Below are 20,903 nucleotides of genomic sequence, written 5' to 3' on the forward strand. Positions count from 1 at the left end.
TTTTCCTTGAAGTTTGTAGGAATCTTCTTAAACGGAAAACATGACGGTGTAATGCACTGTTATTTCGACAATTTTTGGACATCCTGACGGGTGTAGCATGATAGCAGGGTACGCTTACCCATTCCGGACACCTGGTACCACCACTAACTATCAGTGGTTCAGGATGGTCCTACTTAAATTTGTAAATCACAAATATCCAATAGACCTGGTAATGTATTACCTTGAATGGAAATGACTTTTGGACCAGGTTAATGTCATATTGCTACCTCCTGAGCGACTTGATTCCGTACGCTGGGGGGTTATATGTAATAGGGGCCTCAAACTGATTTTTTTTTAACTTTTGCTAAACTTTTCCTAAACGAAACTATGAACAATTCTCTTCCATAATCAAGAATGCAAATCAGGTGTCACAGTGCGTATTGCACTACAATAGATGAAAATATTTCCTAAAATTTCTCGATATTCTAAATTCAAAATGACCGTTATTCCCTACACGCAGGGAGGGACTGTCTGAGATCCGAAGGTGACAATTAAGCATGCCTCTGTGAGCAGAACAGCATGAATAGTTGCTAGCATTAAACAAAGCCAAGCGACTGCCAACAAAAACGCAGCGCCCTCGTCGCGAAGACCAGTAACAATACTTCATAACGCTGCCGCATATGCACCTAATACTTACTGTTGATTGTAACTTTCGTTTGGCTTTTAACTTTACCAACAATATTACTGACTGAACATTCGATAATGCCATTGTCTTCGCCCCTGGCGTTGATCAAGGTCAAGTTCTTTCTTAATCCCTCGTTGTCAGTGGCAACAGAGTAATTGGACCGGATGTAGGCGGTGTTCCATCGAATACGGGGTGTCGGAGTGCCTTGGCCATCACAAACGATCGAAGCCGTGTTCGTTTCATTGATTGTGATACTTTGAGGAGAGACATTTATTTTTGGCAATTCTAAAGGAAAACACAAAAAATACATTTGAAAGCTTCACAATGTAAAATACTTACTGTGCTCTTTTTCCCCATTTTGATCAACCTCCTCCCAAGATGCATCAACTTATATTACTTAATACTGCGCAGAATTGCGACAATGTCTGATGTTGTAGGAGCAAAGCCTAACTCAGTCTACAAAAAAATCCACAAAGGTACCAGATTCTCAGACGTGCATGTCGATACTGCAGTGTCATCATCCTAGGAAAAAAGTCTTTGCGCACCAACTTTTGAAAGAATGTCGAGAGAGGGACCACATGTGCGCAGACTCGAAAGAGTACGGGGACAACTCTACGATGGTCCATCACAGGGCAGTATCTACCTTAGCCGAAGACGACACGATTTCTCTGCAGATGGCAATTTCCTTTTTCAGATTTGAGCCACACTCGAGCGCAGCTCAAATCTGAAGAAGAACACTACAATCTGCAGGGCGCAGGTCAAATCTGCACAGCGTAGCTCAAATCAGAAGAAGAAAATTACAATCCGCAGAGCATAGGTCAAATCTGCAGAGCGTAGCTCAAATCTGACGGAAATTACAATCTGCAAAGCGAAGGTCAATTCTGCAGAGCGTAGGTCAAATCTGAAGAAGGAAATTACAATCTGCGGAGCGTAGGTCAATTCTGCAGAGCGTAGGTCAAATCTGAAGGAAATTACAATCTGCGGAGGGATAGTATCGTTTTCGGCCACGGCAGGTATCATTGTCCCGGGGCGGCATCACTTACCACAGTTTGACGCTGAGGTAACATTCGCAATCAGCTTTCCCTCCTCTGTACCAGGCATTCTGCAGCGTAAACCTGAGTCGACGACACCTCGGTTCATCAACAGCTGAAGCCACTTGGTTTCGCAGCCACACCTTAAATTATTGCCGTCCAATTTTCTGTTGCAAAAAAAAGGATAAAAGGTGATGAGCACATCAAAAACGATAAAATGTAAGTCTTGTAAAATAACAAACATTCTCTGTAAGTTAAATCGTCTGTTTGGCCTGGATGCATTTGATGTCTTCGGTGGGAACTCGTATCACTGTGTTACATCAGATACCATTATTTAAGGTCGGAGGAATTGAGGAGTTCCCTTAAAAAGTCAGAAGCTTCAAGGGGTCCTCAAAATTATGGGGGGGGGGGGGGCCTACTCAAACATTTTTCACGTACGATTTTGTCGGGGAAAACCTAGGCAGTGAAATGACCTCAACTGCAATTACTATGAGAACATATCTTACTGGTGGACAAGGATTTACTATCATGATTTTTACAACGTATGTTTGCTTCATCTGTTCAATTTGCGAATCCATGAAGTAAAAACATAATTATAGTAGATTTCAAGGGTGAATTATTGTAGTTCTTTCAGAATCCTTGCTGTGGATTGGTCCCGCTGGTTCAGGAACGATATGCATTAAGTATTTTTTTTCAGTAGGTTATGTACTGGTTCCCTACATAAAATTTATCTGAAGGTGGTGACGGCGCCCTCAAACAGGAATTGCACCACAATATTTTGAAATATCACTGTTGCCAAAGGACCTTGGCCCTGATATTTCTGAAAAATCCATTTGCATAATTTTTCCAAGCGGGCTGTAACTTTTTACGTGAGTCACCAATATTTCTTCACAAGCAAGCTATACTCTCTTATTTTGCCTATTTTTATCTGTGAATGGATCGTTTTCGCTCTAGTTACAGAAGATTGCCTGCCAAAAATCTCGAAAGCTGGACATCATGCGGTGGGAAAACAGCGGACTCGGTGTGTACACGATGAATATGAAACCGATCCAGAGCTATGGTACACTGTTAATGACATGGGCGGTCTATAACTACGTAAGCTGAGATGAGGCGATCCCTAATCACCGAGTAAAATGCTATAGTGACTCGTTCGGGAATTCATGAGCAACGTTCACGAACATCTCTGGGATGGGGTTGCAATGGAAAAATCCTCCTTTTACAGATCGCCTTGTACCCTCGAAAACTTTTCCAGTACCATCCTTCCTGCTCATAATAATTTTAAGTACCCATTCATTCCGTGCCCCTCCCCCTATTGCCTATATCAAAATGGAGTAAGCATCATGTTCTGTGCACTGTGAAGTACTTAAGGTGTAGTATGCGCCGCGAAAGTGAGAGATTTACACTTTTGCTCAAACATTCTCTTTCCAAACCAAGAATAAAAATCAGGGGGTCACCGTGCAAATTTTGGTACTGGAGAATCAAATAACCCAAGATTTATCGATATTTGACATTCAAAATGGCCGCCATCCCTGTGTAAACTCTATGATTAAAACTAAAAATTTTCGAATTTCGAAAAACTAAGCCGAAGAAGACTTTTCTTACACCAAGAGCTTTAAAATGAACCCCCATAAGTGGTATCTCAGAAGAGGGTTGTAAAAGTTTGAGAGTCCGAATGTCTGTCCCCAAGCTGGGCGCGTTCCAGCTTGGGGACAGACATTCGGACTCTCATGCACGGATTCTCGTTTTACTGTCTATCAAATTAGCTCACATCTTGTGGACAAATTTTCAGGAAAAAATGATGGTACTTGTCTTTCCATTCTTTGATACGTTAAAATGCGTGGGGTCTTTTTGCGAAACGAAGAAAATAGGTGCACGAAGAAAGAACAACCTCTTTAACGGCGATGTACTTCATTTTGGTAATGACGGAGCGCAACTCTCGTTCACGCACTCGCATTGGTAGATCTACGTGACAATGCCTCGTTATTGCACGCTATTTTACGGACGATTTTAATGACAAGACACAAGCTAAAAGTACATTATAGGCCTACCTTCAATAACGTCATGTTGTGTTGGTAAACTTATAGCATTAACGCGCCCTTTAAAAAGTTTATTACATTTACGCTCACTGTTCTAGCGACGTTTGTACGTTATGCACCATTGGTCACTTGGCGAAATGGTATTACGAACTTTACAGACACATTTCTGTTGATTGCACAAACGGAAATATACGAAGCGAACGCGTGCTCCAGACAATTACGGGAAACGATACGATCCCTGTTATTGAGAGCTCCTTATGAGACAGTTGGCACGTAATAGTTGAACAAATCACAGTGAAGGGACCGTGAGTAAGGGAACGTACATCAAGCTCACCAAATACAGGTCACACCGTCATATGTATTGTGGAATTAAGCAATTTTGTATTCTAGAAAATGACAATTATATCTGGGAGACACTTGCGTACATGTACGGGTCAAGTTAGTGTAAAAGGATGGCTGTTTGTCACATGTTACGATATTCTGCAGTGTTTGAATTTAATGTTCTTGATGTGTGAGATCTCAGAACAAAGATTCGTTCCATTCTCTGCAAACATTCAAATATGATTTTTATTTGCAACGCACAATATCTGACTTAATGCTTTTGACAGTACGCCATCAGATGTGCACGATCTTCAAATATAGGGCGATCCACTGAATGCATTCTGTACATTCTCCGAATGTCACGTGTTACGAAATTTCGGCTGAAATATTGAAAGCCATCAGAGATCTCACTCAAACGTATAGCTTTCCCTCAAGCATACTGTGTAATTAGCTCGGTGCACTGGGCGACTATGCGATCGACAGTATCAACTAATAAGTACAAGTAAGATACGGTCACTAGAAATAGCCTACGAAAACAATCTCGTCCTTCAATGTTTATGGAGACAATTTAGCGCTTTATAATTTCCAGAAACTGATATCTTAGTATGTGTCTTCATTACTGCCGCTCGAATTTCCAAAGGCTATAGATTTCAAGAGGAATGAAATGACTTAGATAGCAATGATAAAATATTTCATTTTATTAAGTTCTATTTTTTTCTCATGGTGCCAATGGCCGGTGATTGTAAGGGAACACATCTCATTAATGAAGACTGTATAAATGAGATATTAACAAAGAATGATGCATCTATATTTAGAGTTTCTTTGCTGGGTTGCCAGTCCTTATGCGTCATCCCGAAAACTGGAACACGCTTAACCATGGAGACTGCATCCCATGTTGGACATATTTGACAGGTGCACGGTAGGCCTAAACCAGTCCTTCGGCATGGGGAATAAATGCAATTTTAAACTGGAGAACTCAATGCCGCCAGAGCCTGACAGCCAACATTTGCTAAGGGTTATCCTCATATCCCTGTCTTAGGAAAGCATATCGTTACATCGGCAGAGCATACCTCGCGATCATTCTTGCGTGCATAGTTTGTGCTACTTTCGATCGCCCTGTTCTGTTCAACCGGCATTTGAACCCTGGTCGCCCTAGACAAACGGATGCTCAGTGTGTAGCTCAACTAGTATGCACCGAATACAGGGAATCCCGCGCTCTAATGATTGACACGGCCTCGTGTGTTTAATTTAGTGTGATTACCCCAAGTGTCGGATCACGCACGGGGCTAAATCACCTCGATATCTTATCGCAGTTGATCTGTTGTTTCTACACTTCTAATATTTATGCATGTGTTCAAATTCATTCAAGTGAGAATATCATTTGTACTATGCTGTCTATTTATCGTGTGTCGTCTATCCCAGCATGCAAAGCCAACCCGGTGAGCCTCTTCTCAGAGAATATGACAACAGTTTCTCTTTAGCAGGTGTCTTGTTACTTCCCCCGCGAGTCCAGTTCGGTGGGACTTTGAAGGCTTTGACAGACAGTCGTAACTTGGTGGAGTTCGCCTGGGAGGCGAAGCTGCTGGTAGATCTGCTACTTAATTAATTGGGAAAAGACTCGCAGCTGTTCAGCCTCACTCCACTACAATTTATCGACTTCAACTCACCAGCCTCGTTCTAGTACAAATTATCGACTTCAAACTTGCTTCGTTATTGTATAATCAATTTCATCAAGACTTCATAAGCGATCAACTGAAGCTTAATCTCGCGTGACAAGGAACGTACAAGCCCCTCGGCACCAAGCCGCGTTTTTATTCCCTCAAGCCTGCAAAGAAACACTGGCGTTCATGACTAGCAACTAACAATTTATTGAAGATAAGGGATGGACCATCAGATCTTGAGAAGGGGGTTATCAAAATATCGACAGCAAGTGTTTAGTGTTCCAAAATGTAACAGTACCCCTCCTGATTTTGCACGGCACACATAAGCTTACCCTTTCTCAAAACTTTCACAACAGTTTTTTCCCTGCTGACTGTCATGTGAATATAATTTTAAAATGGCAACAGAGCTGCAATTTCAAAGCTCTTTGCGTTGTGCACATTCCCTCTCTCTAAATTTTCTGACTACCCCTAAGATAAAATGGTAGATCCCTTGGTGGAGGACAGTATGGGACATTCACAATGCAATATCGCATACATTCCAGTACTACCGACAATGCGTAATTCCTACATGTAATACTCGTGCATCTTACCAGAACACACATAAGAATATCATCGGCATGAATGCGTTGCGCTCGTTGATCTTGTCAAATTACAAATTTGTTGTTTTAACGAACTCATAACATATTAGTTGTCATCTAAATATGTTTACGATTTTTTTTCCGGGTTTGGTGACAGCAATCAGACCACAGAGAGACTTCAAATCCGGGCACATGCGTGCATGGCTGCTGACCTGACAAAATTTCGAAAAATCTGCACTCTCCCGCCCCCTCTTTTAATATTTTTTTTCTCGATTAATGAAAGCAAAATCAAATCGATGGTTCACTGCGAACATTTATTCATTGTACGTGACTATATCGATTGGTGGCTTACGCTGTAACTGACTCGGAAATTACCTGTTCTTTTTAAAACCCCGTGTTGCACACGGCGTTCACGTCAGAGATAATACGCAGGTCACTGACGATTAGAATTTATGCGAGTTCTACCTGAAGAAGAGTCAAGGACGCTATCTTGTTTCCTCCCTTCTCTCCAAAGACAGATACTTAGCAACTACGGCTTGATGGGATTATTTCCGTCGTCAATTTTATCTGTTCTTCACATATGAGGCTCCTTAGAAGTTGATTTTATACCGGCGTGGCTAATTCTACCATATGCCGTTCCCCTATAATCGCCATTTGGATTTCGAAAACGGCACAGTACGCTGTGGGAACATGATAGATGCAAAACTGCGGTTGGAAAAAGATGTTCTGTCCTTTTTTCACCGCTTTCTTAACCTTCGGATTGCTGGATAGATTCAAAACTGACGTCATAACATTTCATTTTCCTTGTCACCGCCCACATGTAAACTCTCCCATTTTTGTTTTATATTTACACTAAAAAGTCTTCTTAAAGTGCGCTCGTATCCCGAGAATACGTTCCCGAAATGACATGGTTCGCCCGGTAGTGGTTGCAAACTCTGTAAATAATATTCCGATCGCTTCAACCATATCGTGGAATAAATATTAGATCTTGTTCTCTGATATCCTCCACTGCGGAAACAAAGATTTCACTACCGTCACTTGCTCGACACCATTAAATCACGTGTAGAAACCAGAAAATCATCGATATTGAACTTAACCTACTCACAATATTTCCCATAACAGATAACATGAACCCTCCTCTCATAGTATATACTTTAAAACGGAAGAGAATCTAAAGTTTAGTATGGTAGCAATAGCGTACTCGAAGGAAGGAGGGCTACTTCTCTGGGGTAAAAACCTCAATTTTGGTACTTATGATATAGATTTATTTAATTCAAAAACTAGACAATATATACTTTAAGAAATTCTCATTTGAAACTAGAGTTTATTTAGGGAAAAAATGACAATTTTGTTTTCGCATCCTATACGGTGGTCATTATTCATTACACTCCTGTGAAGTCTATAATAACCATCAACGCCGAGCCACAGTCGGCTGTTGAGCAAAGAAATAACGAACATACTAGATTTAATTAGAGAAGAACAGATTATCCGTGCCAGTGCAGCGCCGCTACAAAGGACGTCGCTTGCTTTCAAAACTGCGTTTGGCTAAAGAGATGCGATTTCCGAATACGTAGCAGTGATAGGAATTAATTTTGCATACACAAAAGATAGAGAGCCGTTGCTCTGTGGCGCAGAAAATGCAATATCTGGTCTGAATGGTTAAGGAAGGCGATGCGAAGACCAGCAGTTCCGACCAAGCGACTGCGCGCATCCCGGGGTGTCTGTTTGCCCGTTTTCAATGGGTGCGGAATCAGAAACGGACTGCCCACACGTTGACTCAAATCACAAAGAAAGTAATCGGTTTCCTATCTCTTTGCAATACTCAATGGAAAATGCCTTTAAACATCGGAGAGAAATTCAATTCGACTCTGCAGCTGTCTTTGACGTCTAAACATTTTTCAAGCAGTGGAAAAGGCCAAAGGTAATTTCGGGTAAAGCAGACAGAATTCCAAATACGATTACGAGTTTTCAGTACATTCAGTTTCATCTTGGACTCAATCAATTTTTTCCCCCGATATCCTTATGGAAAGCTTACATCTGGCGGAATATTCTCAAGCCTTAATGCGACCAGATCTTGATTAGTTCAGTTTATTAAGATCCTCTCATATACAGAACGGATGAAGGAAATTATTTTGTTGGCAACGTCACCAAACATTCAAATGTCGAACTGATGGTACACCTAATGTACAAGGCTTAACTAGAGCTCGATCCACCAGAATTGATAGACAAGTAGAATTTCCTCAATCACAATAGAGGGTTCGTTGAGAGGATTTCATGCAAAGTACAACTAGCAATTAAAATAGTCGGATATGAGTGACAACGCAGTGACTACTATTTCATGTCTGCATATTGAAAAGATTCAACGAATCTTTCCTTTACGATATTATTAACCAGATTCCATTATTATCGTCTGAGAATTGAAAAAAATGGAGTAGGGGAGAGGATATCTTGAAATATATGAATAAAAATGTAAATGTAATATACACAAAAATTACTTTGCTCAGATCCACTGTCAACGATTCGATTTGGGGGATAATGTCCGAGGGCAAAACACAAACACGGAGACCGGAGACAAGAGAACGCTCCACGTTTATGTTATCATCAAGCAAATTGTTATAATTATAGCAACTCTGTAAAAAGATTCTGTGAACCACTGAACACGATGGCGCCAATGATGATGATGATGATGATGATGATGATGATGATGATGATGGTGATGATGATGATGATGATGGTGGTAGTGGTGGTGATGATGATGGTGATGATGATGATGATGACGTGATGATGTGATGATGATGATGGTGATGATGATGATGATGGTGGTGGTGGTGGTGGTGGTGTTGGTGGTGACGATTACGGCGGCGGAGGCGATGACGATAATAATGACGATAAAGATTACAATGATGTAAACATACACAAATAACATACATTTTCATTAAGCCAATCGAATTTGATAATATTAAACATCAATACGAGCAAAGCTACCTGATCAAGTTCATGTGAATTTATTATAATTGTCCAAATAGGGTTTTAAGATTTAACGACATTAACTAACCTGTATTAATTAGCATTAAACGTAGCATAGCGTTTCTGGACAGATTATTCTAAGCGCGGTTTTCTGGTTGCTATATCGCCTCTAGCGTTGTGTGACACTCGCTGGAGCTGCCACCAGCTGTTCTCAACGGTGACGAAGCTATACATCCAAACCGTACGCTATGTTCATTTTATTACGAGACCTCAAAAAACCTTGTCAGAAGGCTGGCTGTGCCTTCTCTTGTTTTATCGATAAGTACAATGAAATACCGATCGCACGGGTTGGAAGGCAGCAGATAACTAATGTATGTTGTCAACTGGACAGTGTCTGTCAATTCGAAAACGGAGACAAATCTGCACTAAATCACAAATTTATATATATATACATATAATAATAATAATAATTGACTCTCTCGCCTAACCTATACGGGAAATGAGGAATCACCACACAGCGGAATTACCCTCTCCATCGGCTTCATGACTTACGCCCGGAAGAGCAACACGTCATAGCTACATACCGTTTTGACAAAATACTCAAATATATTGTTTCATGTTCTGAGCGACACTGATTATCACTAAATCACGTAACTTGAACACGTGTTGAGTAAAATATTTTGCACGATTTGCCTGTTTCATAGAATTGTGTATAACAACAGCTTTCGAACTTGTTCGCAATATCTTGACTGAACAATTTATCATTTATCATTTATTATTTATTATTTATTATTTATCATTTGTCAGTTAAGTATTCCATTTTTGCAAGTTGCTTTTAATCAATAACACGCATTCGAACTCGTTAAAATGACGACGTTAGCGGACATATAGTGAGTGACGCATACGGATATTTGGCGTCATTTGAGCAACCACGGAGCATGCGGAGGTGGCAGTTGAGAGTGTCACACACCGCCTATCCCCTCGACATGTCTGATTTGCAAACTGGCATTGTTTGTCACTCTAATTGGCCCACGGAGAGTCCATACAAAATGTGATTAAACAACTCAAATAAGCACGACACGCCAAGTTGTCAAGCTTGCTAACAACCGCTGGGAAGCTGCAGAGCGCCACGCTAGTTGCTACGATACCTGTGCGAGGAACGAGCCAATCAGTTGGGGCCACGGCATCATACGCAACGAAAGCACACGGGAGTTTTCCAAAGCCTTCCTGACAATGATTATGAGGTGTCACAGCGATATACACTTTATCTCTTATTCACTGCAACAAATAACCTTTCAAACTTTAACGACGGATTGTTTGTGGGCGAAAAAGAAGGTCACAGCCGTTGTTTGATTGGCTCACGTTGTTTGTTTATCATCATGGGTCCTGTGGTACTTCTTTGTATGGTTTTCCGCCTAAGGAAACCGAGGTACATCACGAAAATATTTCAGAAAAATAGGATTTTCAGCGAATTAGTAGATAAATCGCTTTTTAATCTTTGAAGTGCAAATGCTCTTAATTTGATAAACATTACCACGTTAACACCTACAAAAAGAAAGGTTAATTATAATAGTCCAATTTAGGCCCTATCTTTTGTGAATACAATTTATAATCGAATATACTTACAGTTGTGTGACATTCAAGCCATCGAATGGTTGCCAGCCCAACGTTTCTAATTTATTATTCCGCAAATCTCTGAAAGAGAAGAGACAAGGGTTAATTTACTTCATAGAATTGATGATGGGTGAAATCACGGCAGAGAATAAATTGATAATGGTCACCAAATGAACCGTGAGGAGAGGCTAACAGGCACATATCCACCTCAGCGTTGCCTCTTTCAGCGCCCTGTTCGCCATCGGAAACCCTTGACTGATTTCGCCGCATAAAATATATACTCAGAATATTTAATAGTTATGTATTCCACGGTCAAAATTTGGCCATGGGATTCAAGTATACGCTAGTGGCATGCGCTTTGTACCCAACTAAGATAGTTGCGAGAAAGCAAGATGGCTGCCGTGCATGCAAATGAGGTCTTCCTGTTGAAACGGTGCGGAATTTCCACTTCGGTCACAGATGGCGCGTAATGACGGTAATAGTCCCTTATGGGTCAATTAGCAATTAGCATCTGTTAACACATATATCTTGGCGCTGGACTGGCTGATATTGGACTATATATTTCTCCTGTGATTCTCATGATGATTTGAAAATAGAGGCAGTAAAAACATTGAGCGTTACATCTTGAGCGAGCAATGAGAATCCAAATCTTAATGATCCAAAGACGAACAACACGATGTGTGAGGTACATTTAAATTTATGTACTAAGTATATCACGAAACGCGAGACATATTACAAATGGGGCCGCAAAACAAATAATGTTCAATGGGACGATATCTCATTGTAACTTCGCCGATCAGCAAATGAATCGTGACAAACGATAGTGAAAATTTGAGTGTAGGTTACTTTCAAAATTTACAATTCTCTTAGAAAAGTTGCCACCATGCACAAAAACATGCGTTATAATGTCACACGCAAATATGTATGTTAAACATGATGGCGGGAACCATCAGAAGAAGCTCACTTGAAGTAACCATACTTTGGGGCCCGACACAATTTTGCTAAGAAACACAAGTCGTACACTAGTTCGTAGTTGGAGCAAAAATCTAGTAGAACTTCATGAGCGATTGTTTGAAATAGCTATATAGAAAAATTCACCTATTTCATGGCATTCGATATATATATATAACACAATTGGAACTATTTTGTGATTATAAGATCTTGAGCATTTTGTTATAATCTATTTAAACATCATCAATCTAAGAGTGTTTTTGTGTGAAGGCGGGGGCAAATTTCATAAATTATTGATAACTGCACAATCATCAAATACATCTCGAACAAATTTTACATTTTTGTCTAGCTTTTCGCTTGCTTAGGAAGGAGAACCAATTAAACGTAACTGATTTGTCAATTTTGTTTAGTTTAAGTCAAAATACAAATTCTCTTTCCAAGGTTGATTTGTAGGCATTTACTGTTCTCACCAAACGATGCATGATAAAATTTTAAATTTTCGATGGGAAAATGGCCTTCTACCTCTACCTAAATTAGTTCTGCTGTAGTGTATGTTTTTTGGTGATTTCTCTTTCAAATGATTTGGTAGATGTTAAGAAAATGTCTTGTACATTTATTTATTTCACATACAATGAAATGAGACCTGGTAAATTTGATTAAACTACCCTTTTCTTGTAAGTGTGCTAATTAATGCTGGAAAATTTTACAAAATCACTGAATTATTTCAGCTCTTCTATTAAAAATGAACTATTTTTGGTAGATGCAAAGAAATTTAATCAATATCATCTGTCTGTTGAAACCTTAAAATATCAACGGCGGAAACCAACAGTTTTTGTCTGGAATTTTTAGGGACTGTGCAGAGATGTCTTTGCAGCTTTCAGGGACCACCCAGATGTGACCCTGAATCTTTCAAGGACTATCCTGGTGTGACCTTGAAACTTTCAGGGACCACTCAGATGAGTCCTTGAAACTTTCAGGGACCACCCAGATGAGTCCTTGAAACTTTCAGGGACCACCCAGATGTGACCCTGAATTTTTCAAGGACTATCCTGGTGTGACCTTGAAACTTTCAGGGACCACCCGGATGAGTCCTTGAAACTTTCAGGGACCACCCAGATGAGACCCTTATATATATATATATATATATATAATTATATATATATATATATATATATATATATATATATATATATATATATATATATATATATATATATATATGCAGAATAAACAAAAGTGCTTCTTTCACCGTAACATTTTTGGTGACACCAAATTTAAGGAATCGCATTTCACCCCACAGAACTACGACCGAAAAAGCTTGGTTTGACGTGCATTTGTATAAAGATGAAGTCGGTAAAAGCTCTCAAGTGAAGAGAATGATAAGTCCCCTATCTTTGTTCCATACCACCTCAAGTTCAAAACTATGTCACAATAATTACTCCACATTGTGAAGAGTTACATGAAGTTCTAAATTATGTAATGACCCAGGCCTTAGACGACTGCTTTGACTCACCTCAAGCTGACAAGAACCCGAAATATTAAGGTAGAATGCGCCTCGGGGGTTAGATATTTGGACTCTAAAACACTTTCGATTCTTTTCTTATCTAACCACTTGTGGGGGTTCATTTTGAAGCCCTTTGAATAAGAAAAACTTTCACCGTCCATGGTTATTGAAAATCGAAAATTTCATTTTTCTCCACAGAGTTAACACAGAGATAGCGGCCATTTTGTATTACAAATATCGGTAAATCTTGAGTATTTGTTTCTCCAGTGCCCAAATTTGCACGGTGACCCCTGACTTTTCATTCCTGTTTTTGAAAGTGAATGGTTGAAAGATTCCTTGAGGAAAAGTTTAAGTCTTTTACTCTCGAGGCGCATTATACCTTAACTAGACTCCGATATAAGTAATGGCGGGGGCACACACCTCGTCATCAATGATGACCCTTGCCCAATGAAACTATACGAATGCCATTTCTCAACAGATCAGGGAACATCGTCACTATTCCTCTGACTTGGGATCTTATTTTCCCGTCTCCATCATCCGATAAAATCTCAGTGGATTTGATTCTATTCTTAGAGAGACAGGATAACGACGAAAAGCTCCACAACACGAAGAATGTATCACGTTTTGAAAAAAAAGCCGTATCACTGTTTCCCTGACTGAAGACATTTCCAGATCTTGCTTTTCTGATATATCTGGTTTTACTGCTTGCAGAGAATGTATGGCAAGGAGAGGTTTCATAAGTCACACAATGAAAACACGACGCATTTTCAACGCTAGAAGTAAAGTGAGGGTGTCAACGTTTTAGCTTGTTCCGTTTGTTTTCTCTGCATGTACAACGATTTTGAACGAAATAGAAAGTACGGATATTTCTCTAAAGTAGTGACAGACAGACAGACAGAAAACCTCAGAAACACAGGAGTATGGGAAACACGAATAGAGTTTTCAACAAAATATATGGCATTGCGTAGAATTGATAACCAGCGTCATCACCAGAGTAGATGAGCGTAAGATGTGCTCTCTTGATCTTTTCGGGACATTGAAAAGCCAAAATGGGTCAAAAGCAACTGTGGTCCTGTACAAATGCGAAAATCAACTCTTCAAAAGTGACCCCGTGTAAAATGTCTCCATAGAAAATTTGACTGTTTTGGGGAGGAATTAAGAACCAGAACAACCCTCTCCGGCTGCAGGTTTTTCCCACAAATTACAAATAGAAACAGTATAAGTGATAAATTGATGACTGAAAGATGATACAATACGGAGATTATCCTTAAATTCGAAACAATGGCCTTAACACGATGATCTCAACAACAAATTGCGGAGAGCAACGCAGAGAATACGATGACATCCGTACATTGGCCGTAGCTGGCAAATTGATATGGTATACCTTAGAACCTGAAAGATACTGCAGCCATGATCAGGAGATTCTTTCTCCATCTAGAGCCACCTGTGTAAAGAAATTTGTTGTTTGTTTGAATTTTTTGTTTTCGAAAGAGACCTTACAGTATTGTTTCCAAGCGTCATCGGTGTTCGGTGCGCATCGCTAAAGGAATCATTGCTCGCTACTGCGAGACCAGGCCAAGAGCAAGTTATGATCAATACGGGAAATAATATATCTACTCTGATCTTATGCTAATAAATCTTCATGGGGGATCAGCCCCTCAGATATTGACAAAACTTTCCGTTTAATTGCATCCTCCGTAGGTCATGACAAATCTGCCGCCATTTGCGGTGGCTGCTAAACGGCAATAAATACAAAGCCACAGGTACTCACATGGTCTGCAATTTTCGATTCATGTGGAACGCGTCATCGGAAACGTTCTGAACGCCACAATCAACGATTCTCCTGGAACGGAAAGGGGAAATTACAAATTAAGCGAAGAAGAGCAGGAGGTACGGCGGCGTGGGATGAATTCATCACAGCCACACCGTGGGCGGACGAAGAAGAATTCACAGAAGTGAGTGCTCCGTAAATCAAAACTAACTGCAGCCATTCGAACGTGGAATTATCTGGAGATAACCTAGTTTTTGGCCAGTCTGACAAATCAACATGCATATTTCAATGCATGTACGTACGTTGTACGTACATTGATACGTCTCGCCACGCAAATCGCCACGCAAAATGTCTAGAAATTCATTTGTTGCATACATATCGTTAAAGAATGATTTATATATATTAAATTTATGCATGGTAACAAACCACGAATTATGAACATTCATTTTGGAAAGTAGAATCATATGCAGACGTTATCAGCACTGCTAGTCTGAGGGAAGATGTTCTCAAGTTACTGTGTTTGCCAGATTTGATCGAAATATTTTGATGTTGTCTGTCCAGGACAAGAATATTATATGACTTACAGTATTTCTAGTTGCGTCAGATACTTTAGAGACGTCTCGCTGATTTCTTGCAGTTGACTTTGATTTCTTATAATCCTGAAACAAATAAACGAAGAGACGACTTTAGACATGTCTACGTTATTTGACCTGACTAAACAGTTTGATTTTGTAATTGAAATAGAAGCAAAGCTTTATTAAAAGCAAGGGGTAAAGGAGCATCGTCCATTGGACATTCTATGTCACAATCTAAGACAAATATCCATTAAGGTAGTATGCACCTCGAAAGTGAAAGACTTAAACTTTTGCTCTAACTTTCCTCAAGGAATCTTTCAATCATTCTCTTTCAAAATCAAGAATAAAAATAGGGGGTCACCGTGCAAATTTTGATACTAGAGAAACAAATTACCCAAGATTTACCGATATTAGAAATTCAAAATGGCCGCCATCCCTGTGTTAACTCTATGGAGAAAAATAAAAATTTTCGAATTTTGAAAAACTAAGCCGGTGAAAAGTTTTCTTTCACCTAGAGCTTTAAAATGAACCCCCACATGTGGTACATCAGAAGAGAATTGTAAAAGTTTGAGAGTCCGAATGTCTGTCCCCGAGGTGCGTTCTACCTTAATAGATACCCGTAAAACAGTCATATGGTTCGGACGACTATGAACCAAGCTGTTACATGTAGAAAAGGTCAAAGGTCACCCTAAATTTGGTAACAAAATTTGGTCCGAAAGTAATTCATGGCCAGTTCTTGGCTAGCCTTACCTAAAATTAGAAACGCACACAATAAATTATGTACTAATAACACAAAACAAATTGTACTGTCTCATTGGCAGACTATCAAAATTGGCCTTCATCTTAATAAAGTCATGTATCTATCGCCTGTCACACTGAAAATCAAACTTCAACACAAGAAACACACATACTAAAATTCAAGGTGATCCAACGAGTGGTTTGATGCAGAGTCAAAAGTGTCAATTTTTACTCAATTCTTTTAAATTTGGCTTCAAAATGATTCAATGAAAAAAAAACTGAAAAAAAAATCGCCTAGAGATATTTACCAAGGTAAACATTACACCCATGTGTAAGACAATGTTACTGAACGGTTTGGGGATCATCTCCGCCCATAGGCCTAAAGAACGGCATACGGTAAACGTACAGTCACGACATTAGTCCGTTGCCGTTGGACCTGGGGTTCAAAGAACTACTATAAGCAACAATGAATTGCACAATCATTGAACTCCGGTATTTGCATTCCGTTGATTGGTCCAATGGCTCATCCATGTACTGTGATTTTTCAGAGACCGTTGGAATATCGTGTTTACGGTTCAGAGATTAAAAATAAACTCTTCAGGAAGAGAGGAAGGCCACGTTGTTAACTTAAATAAACGCTGTCACACTGTCATGTCAGCATTTAAAAATTAACGATACAGTTGATATCGAAATCAACAGCGAAATTTTTGAAGGATCAAATATACCGGTTTTCATGAATAATATTCGAAACGTTAGGAAATACTCAACATACTGTTAAGGACTAAAATCAATTTGAAATTTCATCATTCATAGAACTTCACGAACGGGAGACTATGAAAAGGGAACTTACTGCACGAAAGACGTAAGTTGTCGTTTTCATTAATATTAATAAGTTTTTGTTTTCGTTAATGATATTTTCCTAGTTATGTTTCAGAGTTACCTATTTACTGAGGTAAACTAATGTTTTGCATGTCCGTTCAAAATACAGCGAGAAGACGATGTTAAACGCCATAAGATTAGTGAGCACGGAGCTCTGCAAAACAGTTGATAATAGCTTTCCTTGCAGTTGTTAACTTATTAAACAGAGTTTTCTCCTCTGTGCGTGACATTTCGGTAAGCACCATTTCACGACTCAAGTATATCTACATTGTGCGCTCAAATTTTTCCGAGACCTTTCTGGTCTACTACTTGTGGGGGCTCATTTTAAAGCTCTTGCAGTGAGGAATATGTTCACAGTCTTAGTAATTTGAAAAATTGAAAAATTGATTTTTCTCCATAAAGTTAACACAGGGATGGCGGCCATTTTGAACTTTGAATATCGGTCAATCTTATAATAAAGGTATATTGCAAAACACATTGTGACCACAAGGTCAAATTACGTTTATATACAAGACTTTAAAAAAATAACTTGTACGAAAAATTTACATTGCTGTCCACAGCGTTGTAAAAAAACCCAAAATAATGTTCAATCCGTGTATACTTATAAGTCAACAATACACTCTAGAAAAACACCAGACTAACTTAGATACTGTACAAAACAATAAATTAGACTGAGACTACACTTTTGTCAACAAGTTAACACTAAAAACAACGGGACTGACTTCTTTACGTCGTGTCCGTCTTGATTTATTTGTTTCTCTAGTACCAAATTTTGCAAGATGATCCCCGATTTTTATTTTTGATTTTGAAAGAGAATGGTTGCAATATTCCTTGAGGCAACTTTGAGCAAAAGTCTAGGTCTTTTATTCTCCAGGCGCGAACTACCTTAAAGAGTTATTACGTGTATCTGTAACCTTTGTGTATTTTCTAGCATTTTTATTCTACTTGCAAAACACTTTTCTCTGGCTCTAATCCCAAATTCAAGCCGAAGTGTTGAATATTCAACTTGTCAGGCCAAGCAGTATGTGTGTGTGTAGTTCAATGTTATCGCTAAAATCTGGTTCAGACTGGAATTCAGTTGTTAAACAATAACGTTGCATGTTACGCATGTTGTGTCAGCAAGGTTAATACTCTTTTGTATTACGACAATCTTTTGGAAGACGAATAAGTACATACATGCATTTTGTTTTACAGCACAACGTATTGAAAATGTTGTCAAAAGTTGCTGTTATAGTCCCTGGTAACATTCTATTTGCTCGGCCTAACGGAACCAACTGTCGAGCAGTCAAACCTCACGGTACGATTTATATTGTTGCGGAAGGAAAACGACTGATTGTTAAATTTGTTTGAGAAAAATGCGCAATCGGGTAGAAGTGATGCACATAGCCGAGGAATGGTACCCTGTGGGGCAAAAGGGTATGCAGATTTCAAGCTTCAAATTTGAGACTGTCTATATTATATCTCAGACTGTCTATATTATATCTCTGCAATACGTCGATCTCCAAAGTCTAAATGTTTCTCCATTGAAAAGGAATCTCCTTTGTTTATGTGGAGAATAGTATGGCGTCTCCCCGGGAGTGCTACCGCTTGTAAAAGAAGACATGACGTCTAACAACATGAAACGGACGAGTCTGCCGAGTAATACGCGATTTGACAATATGTCACATTACTGGCATAATCTCATCAAAAATTACTTCCATTTTTGTCTTCCAGGAAGTGATTTATTTCATTGTAAAACAGAATTGAGAAAGACGCTACTCGCCCGAAAAAAAGTGTAGGCTAACCCATTTGAAATAAGACATTAAAGGGCTCTACGTTTAGAGAAGATTACTCCGCGTTGAGTCGAAAGTGATTGATGTTGCCAAGCCACATCACTACCTGGTAATGTCCAATGAAAACAGCTCTTTGAAATCACGTATCACGGCATTATCGTAGTCATGACGACGAGAAGCCCCATAAGTGAGGTTACTTTGATGAACACGGATAAATAACGGTTGTTTTACATCAAGCGTATTAAGAAGGAAAGTTTGATGGACTGCAAGCAAATGTATACAGATATACTTCACCACGCTCTATACCTGAACCCGTAGGAGTTAACGATCTCAGTACCAGCGGTAGCTCATTATGTTCATAATATTAACCATTTTGCTATGGCAATGGTGGATCAATCACTGAGTTTTTAAAAGAGAAAAGAAATTTATTAGGTTGCCTTTTATGGGGAGAACCATTACAACATACATAGTAATTTGTCCTAGAAATTAAAACACGCACACACATTTTTTTAAAATTCGCTTTTATGTAGTAATCGATCAGTTGGAACTGGAATTTCAAAAACTAAGTCTACGGCGATGAAACACGGTTAAACAATCAACGGCATTTTGTTTGCCCTCGATGTTTAACTCGAGCATTCCAACCTTATTGAGTGTGTAATTAATTGCATGGCCTATAGAATAAACACATAGTAAGCAAAGTTGTGAAATTCCAAAAATGGGTTTGAATTTAGTGTTTTGGTTTTGTGTTTTCATATGAATTTACAGTTGGCACTCTGAAGACAGACTTAAATCATTAGCGTGGACTCAACACAGCAACGAATTTAACGGCATTGATGAGGTTGCACTCCGGGACCCACCACAGACACAAAAACACACCTAACCCATTGGTTCTGATAAATAACACCGATTGTGTTTGTTTTCTGGTGGTCAAAGGTCGCTCGATAGACTTCGGGGCTTTATATTGGCATGTATCCTACACGCCTTTTGTTCCTTCTCAGCTCCTGACACCGTGCCCTGTTTCCATGTCTGCATAGTGTCCTCTTTCCCGACGACTAAACTACAACAGTGCCTAAAACAAATATTTGTCACCAGACACGATTGAACTATTTAATCCTGACGCACGTTTAAGAGTTCAAAAAAAACCCCAATAAATACAAATTGCCATGGAAAAGCTATACGCCAAAAACTTTCCCATTGTAATGCGACCGAAATTGTTAACTTGAAGCAACCATTGGTATTACACTTTTACACGGTAGAGTACTTGGTTAACAAAACCATTACACAATATCTCGCAAAATGAACCATCTTGCACCTTTTCCTTTCCGCACAAGAAAAGTTCTACGTTATGACTTTCTTTACAAAACGACGAAAAAGCATCCACCGGATTCGTTGGAAGACGATAGGAAAGGGTAATTCTTTGGTATATTTAAGAGGAAATGGTATACATTTGGTAAAAAGTGACACCTTAGTATATCAGGCTCTCGTAATTGGTTCAAGAATGAAAGATCAAACATCGAAGAAAGACATAAAACGGTCTTACGCAAGACGGGTACATTCACATCATCCTCCCAACCGTCTTTATTTAAATGCTTTTATCGCTTTTGATGATTGACACCCGGATCGTATGACGAGGTCGTCTCAACTCCGTTTGCTCAAAAGCCTGGATCTTGCTGATAAGCAAACCATTGCAACGACCGAGAGTTTCTGACATATGCTGCAATCAAGGGATCCGATTGGACGACTGATATTCCAATCACTATATTGAACATACAGAAGATGTGACGAAAAAAAACGGTTTCAACATGAAAAAGCTGGATCTTCCATCACGACAGAAGTTTTAG

General features: G+C 39.3%; 1 protein-coding gene across 2 annotated transcripts in view; it reads right to left on the minus strand.

The window, feature by feature from the left end:
* Positions 1–20,903, minus strand: part of LOC139121643 (NT-3 growth factor receptor-like) — a 79,449-nt gene that overhangs the window by 16,057 nt on the left and 42,489 nt on the right. For both annotated transcript variants that reach the window (XM_070686715.1, XM_070686716.1), the window contains exons 3-7: positions 15,683–15,757; positions 15,099–15,170; positions 10,885–10,953; positions 1,708–1,862; positions 677–949 (exon numbers count right to left, since the gene is read on the minus strand). In XM_070686715.1, coding sequence (XP_070542816.1) covers positions 677–949; positions 1,708–1,862; positions 10,885–10,953; positions 15,099–15,170; positions 15,683–15,757 — 644 coding nt within the window. The remainder of the gene's footprint in view (positions 1–676; positions 950–1,707; positions 1,863–10,884; positions 10,954–15,098; positions 15,171–15,682; positions 15,758–20,903) is intronic.

This window comes from Ptychodera flava, chromosome 21, assembly GCF_041260155.1.
Source record: "Ptychodera flava strain L36383 chromosome 21, AS_Pfla_20210202, whole genome shotgun sequence".
NCBI classification, from domain to species: domain Eukaryota; kingdom Metazoa; phylum Hemichordata; class Enteropneusta; family Ptychoderidae; genus Ptychodera; species Ptychodera flava.